Raw genomic sequence first — 5,867 nt, 5'->3', positions numbered from 1 at the left:
TGACAAATAGCCAGAGTTTTCTGGGTTATGGGTGGTTTTGTTTGGCTTTTTTCTGTAACAGAGTGTAGTGGTTTTAAAGCAGATCATTATTAGGTTCAGTGCATTATTGACTTCAGCATAAACAAATGGATTTTTTTCTTGATGCCTGTGTATAAGGCTTAGACTAGAGTTAACATTATGTTTGTTTTGTAGTAGGAACTTGTTAAGGTGTTCACAGCATGTGTTTGTAGTTTTTCATTTTGCATCGGTACTGGAATGAAAATACTGATTTTGAGAGTAGCACTGAAAACTTGATGCTGGGTTTGTGTTCCTGAAGTACCTCAGTGCTTATCTTCTTCTAAGCCAATAAAAAGAAATTACCTGTTCATGCACTGATGATTAAAGTTATTCTTTCTCTGCAACAGCAGTATAAATTAATAATTGTCATCTTATACCAACACTGGATATTTGTAAAATATTTTCAGAGTATCCAAAGAATGAGCCAGATAGTGCCTCTTGCTGTGATCTCTTACTTGAAAGAGATTTATAACCTCTTTGGAAAATTCTGTTCTGATCCTGTACTGTCCTTTAAAATCAAAGATTCAAATAAATGCCTTTTCATTTTTGTTTTGTGGTCTTTTTCTACTGCAGCTTTGTGCCTGCCTCTCAGTGGTGCTGACATCTCAGTGTTGTCTGTATTTAACTGGAGTCAAAGTTTGGGGAAAAAGACTAAGACCTTTTTTGGCACACACTCCTAAATTTTTGGGATAGGTTACACCTAAAATCTAATTTGGTGCTTCCTCTAGCAAAAAATAAATAATTAAAAAAAAAAAAAGGTGATGGATATAATGTAGGCAGAAGGCTTTTCTTTACTGCTACAGTGTTCTGTAGATGCACAGCCAGAAAGTTTGTGATCTTTTTTTCTCCTCCCTTTCTCTCCGCCTTTGGTTTTTTTGTCCAAACTCTGTTTTATATTGACAAAGGTTTTAACCAATGCAAACTAGGCAGAGGCAAACAAATTCATACTGGTATTGCTAATTAGCAGTATGAATACAGACTGATTGTGATTTGGTGGGTATGGCACTGGGATTTATTGCAGCTGCTCTGCTGGGTTTTCCCTCAGCTTGGGGCTGGGACCAGGCACACAGGACAGCCTTGGAGGCCCTAATTCCTGTTTCACATGGGAAATGCCATGGCTGTTTACTTTGTTTTGTTTACCAGCCCTCAGTCAGTGAAACTGAAAACAACAGAACCTTCTTGTCTACCACTCACTTCCTTTACTCGTAGCGAAGATGAAGAAACTTCCCCCGTTTCTGCTGCCGTTTGACAAACTTGTTTACCTTTCATCTGGTTGTCTCACTCCTCCAGCTTTTCCTATAACTGCTTTATAAACATAAAAAATGTGGATCTACTGCTGCGTGACACTTAAGATGATTTCAAATGTTCAGAGGGGATTTCAGCGTTTTTCTCCTCTCTTAAATGTCGTTTTAGTTTTTAATTAAATGAATGACAGACATTGTAAGTAGGCAGTTATTCAGCTCTGTGCTGTGTAGACATGACTGACACAAGCAGGCAGGTATCTAAAGTTGCCTTGATGTCTTTCTGTGGGCTTACTCAAACCTATCACAGAGCCACCAAGAGGAGGTTTAGTGTCACACAAGCTTCTTGGTGTCATTCAGACTTTTCAGAGGATTCCCTTAGAGGATCCTATTTGTACTTAAGGTATTATTACTGCAGTTAAAATGTTTATCTGCTCAAAGATGAATAGCTCAGAGACAGTAATTGAAGAAAGCTGTTCAGCTGGGGTGAACTGAGTTGTAGTGTGTAACTCGGTTTGGGTTTCTTTTGTGAAATGCTTTAAGTATGTGAAGATTAAAGTTGAACAGAGAAGGGCCTTGCAGCTTCTCTCACTGTTCCTGTGGTTTTTGGAGGTTCCTTCAGTGTATCTCAGTGGTAGATAGAGGGATGCCTGAGATCCATGCTCTGGTGTGGATCACAAGTCTGTCTAGCAGCCTGTAGTAGCTGGTGTAACTCATGTAACATGCTGTTGCTGGAATAAAGTGAGAAATGTTTTTTTCATCCTGCCACAACTTTCACAATATTTAAGGTTTTATTTTCTTGTTGTGTATTGGGCTGAAACTGAAATTAAAGCTTGAAAATGGATGCTGAGGTCTCCCCATGCAGAGGCTGTGCCCACAGAGGCAGAGCAGTAGCTCAGCACCTGGGAGGCTCAAGTTCAGGTGTGAACAGGGAGGTTTTCTCACACTTTTGGGCAAGGACTTATCCCTGTCTCTTCCAGGAGAAGGCAGGAAAGTCAAAGGCTGGTGGGCCAACAGAGGGCCAGGGAAGTTTGGGCAGTGCCTGTTGAGCTGGGCAGCAGCTCAGTGCCAGCCCTGAGCCTGTGGGCACTGGGCAGGTTCAGGGAGCTGCTGCTGCTGCGTCCCCATGGTGCTGTTCCAGTTCTACTTCTGCCACTTTGTCAGAGCCAGTGTTTTTCTGAGCTGGCTTGGAGCTCTTTAGTCTTGTTAAGTGGCAGAATAGCATCTATTACAAAAACAAACCCTCCTTTTCTTCCCGTTGTAATCAGTTAAATCGGCTGTGTAATTAAATGATGAGCTGGACTGTGGGTATGTCAGTGTATTCAAAGCTCTTCTGTGTAGAAGAACAAATCTCCTCATTTGAACCAGTATAAAATGATAACAACATAGATAAAATTTTGTAACTAGAGACCTGTTGTGTAGCTTCTCTAGCCCTACAGAAGAAATAAAGCAGTTTCCTCAAACATTAAGAACCACCCTCTTTTAAAAAACTTCACCCAGAGTTGGTATGAGTGTTGTCTTGGTGATGTTTTAAACTGGGAATAGACTTCACATAATTAACACTGAATTTAAAAATATAATTATTGTTTGCTTCATTAATTTTGACTAATGCAGAGAGAAAAATGATTAATCAGGAGACTTACCATAATTAGTGCAGTGTTGCAACTGACTACTTAAATATAATCTGTTAACGTGGGAAGCATAGTTCTTGTTATGAAATGTTCTACTTTGTGTCAGAATTCAAAGTACTAGAACCATTTTACTCTTTAAATTGATACTGCAAATCTTAGTGCTGTGAAAACATTAATATTCTATCACTAATTATGATGTTCAAAACAGGAAATCTGAAATTATGTTGGAAATAATGTCAATGTTTCAGAGTATTTTTTAACTTTCTTTTGATTTATGTTACTGGTAGATCCTGATATATGGCATTGGGAAAGCGAAGAAGAAATTTATTGCAGAGAACTGCTATGTTCAGTTTTGTTGAAAGATGGTTTTGCTTGTGTGTTTAGTAGCCTGTCATGGTTAAAAGAAGAATGAGCAGCGTCAGTATACAGAAGGGATATTTTAGTTCTCAAAAGCCTCTGGGAACTGCAGGCATAATATACTTTTAAAGCACAAGGGATCAAAAGAAAATAAAAAGGCATTTTCAGCTAAATTTGCCTATAAAATCATAACCAGTACCTGAAAAGCCCCTGGTGTAAAAGGATGCCTTGACTGATATTAGGTGGAGGGTAAAATTCCTGAAATATTTCTGCTTTTCATCTGTCAATACTGCTTTTGAGGTCAAGTGTCTGATCTTACCATATAACGCAGCAGATGATTTGCGGCATATTTTATTAAGACATAATTGTAAAGGCTAGGGCTAGTGCTGGGAAAGGTCATGGATTTCAGGGGGAGTGTGGGAGTAATACTCATGAGCTGTAGATGAAACAGATTATATGTTACAGTGGGATCAGTTCTAGCCACAGTAGGGGTTCTAAGAAATGTAGTCTTTTAGTGAAAGACGGTAAAATGATTTGTATGTAGTAGAAAACCTCCTGTATTTTCCATGAAGGCTGTGTCTCTGTGTTCCATGGCTGCTGGGTTATACCATGTTCCACACACGAGGCTCTCTGTGTCCCCTGAACAGTGGGATCAGATCTATTCCCGTCACCCCTGGAACAGGTGCTGGCAGGGCTGGCATGGCTGAGCTCAGCAGTGTCTGCACCCTCCCTCAAAGACAAACGTGTAGGTGAGTGACCTCTTCTTCATGGCCACAGTGCTGCTCTTTTCATAGCACTGAGGAAAGAGAAAATCTGTGATGCAAAGGCCAGATACCAACTACACCCTTGGGAAGAGAAGAACAAAGGATGAGTTAAGCTTAGACATAAGACATTAGCTGGTTGTGGCACAAGTCAGACCAGTCTTTACATACTGGCAAGCCCCAAATTATAACCCAGCTTGAGTTTTTACATTTAAGTCTATTAAGAGCTGCCATAAATGTTTCAGGTTGTGTTGACAGAGGTCTGGGCAGGAGAGTGGGTTGTGTGTTTTTGTCCCCTTTTTCTTTCAAGAAAGGAGCATTGTTCAAAATTGGGCCTTCTCTTTCCAGTGTAGCTTGTTGAAAATTGGCAAGTGTGGTTTCTTCTGGCTTTGCAACTGATTGTGTTAACCTTCAGCAAATTAATTATCTTCTGGCTCATGACTGCACACAACACTTTGTAAAATGGAATTACAGCAGAACCCTGCCAGATCTTGTCATTCTGCTTTGTAACCCTTGTGGGAATTTTCATAAGACTCGGTAGAGGTGATGACATGAGCATTCCAACGGCAGTTTCCAGCTGGTTAGGTGTAGGCATTGCTGATGGAGTGATCTCATTTTAAGGTGTAGTTATTTACCACACAGAAAAACAAATTGCAAATTAGAACTAATTGAATGGCCAAATTATATTTTATTAGAGTATATTCTTTTTCTGTTTTATTTCTGTTTTATTCTGAGTTTTGTGCTTTCATTGGTTCATTAACTGAAAGTGTAAGGCAATGTTATTAAAAATGAAATGATAGGCATACTGCAGTAATTGATTAATACTGGTAGAGTTTCTATAAGCCCTTTAATCCATTCTTGTTTAAAAGCAAGAAAGAGTATTTGGTTTAAATTCTATGCAATACATAGACTCCTAAATTCACATTTCATGTTTTGACACAGGCTTCCTCTGTGGAATATCACTTAGCAGGGCTGCCTTGATTTTCTTACTCTTGCTTTGAGTCCTTTGGGGATCACTTTAAAATTGATTTGAGAAGGTTTTTAGCAGCAGTTAATTCTACTAATTTCCAAAGTGACCATTTTCCATTGGTGAATGTGCAGTGTCTCACAGGGGATGTTGCAAAACTGCAAGAGCTCTACCATAGTGAAACTTGACTTTTTTTTTTAAATGAGCGTTCAGGCCCATTTCTTCAGGCAGGTTAAATCTTTACTTTCATGCTTCTCACTCATTACTCCTCATGCAGTAAAACTACAATAGTGTCTACTCTGAGTGCTGATTATTAAGAGGGGGAGGGTGCTGCATATGTTTTGCTATTGCAATGGGCTTTTTTTTAGTGCAGAGCATAATGCAATGTATTGATTTTACAGAGTTTTACTCTTTTAGATTTTCTTTTCTTTGGAATAGAGAGAAATTTCAGTTAAGCCAAAATCTTACCCTTTCTGTGTGTAAGTCTATTTGACAAACCAGAATGCTAAACTTGAGAGACATGAGGGCAGTATCAGTATAGAGATCTCTAGTATATCTATTATATATATCTGTGTGTGTGTGAGTAATATGGCTTATTGGTGCCTGCGATTAGTGTGTGGTAGAACAGCAGTGATGTTAAAAAGCAAGTTGTTTTCAAGTGGTGAAGGGTGAGAAAGTTAACCTGGGACAAATGCTTGTGTTCTTTGTTGTGTGAGTTCTTTCATCCCGCCACAAATATGCTCACAGATAAGGAAACTGAAAGTAGCTGGTTTCAGTTCAGTGGTTCTGTTACGAGCAAAGTGGAAGATTATTTCTGTGTAGCAAGAGGATTGCTGTTGTGTGTGTCAGCAGT

General features: G+C 39.2%; 1 protein-coding gene across 1 annotated transcript in view; it reads right to left on the bottom strand.

Annotated features, from left to right (window-relative positions):
* Positions 1-4,124: 4,124 nt before the first annotated feature.
* Positions 4,125-5,867, bottom strand: part of LOC116995170 (probable 2-oxoglutarate dehydrogenase E1 component DHKTD1, mitochondrial) — a 13,326-nt gene continuing 11,583 nt past the window's right edge. The window contains 1 exon segment of the mRNA XM_033057566.1: positions 4,125-4,131. Within this exon segment, the coding sequence (XP_032913457.1) occupies positions 4,125-4,131 (7 nt within the window).

Source organism: Catharus ustulatus, chromosome 4, assembly GCF_009819885.2.
Source record: "Catharus ustulatus isolate bCatUst1 chromosome 4, bCatUst1.pri.v2, whole genome shotgun sequence".
NCBI lineage: Eukaryota > Metazoa > Chordata > Aves > Passeriformes > Turdidae > Catharus > Catharus ustulatus.
The sequence above is the reverse complement of the archived record's forward strand: the minus strand, read 5'-3'. Positions and strand labels throughout refer to the sequence as shown.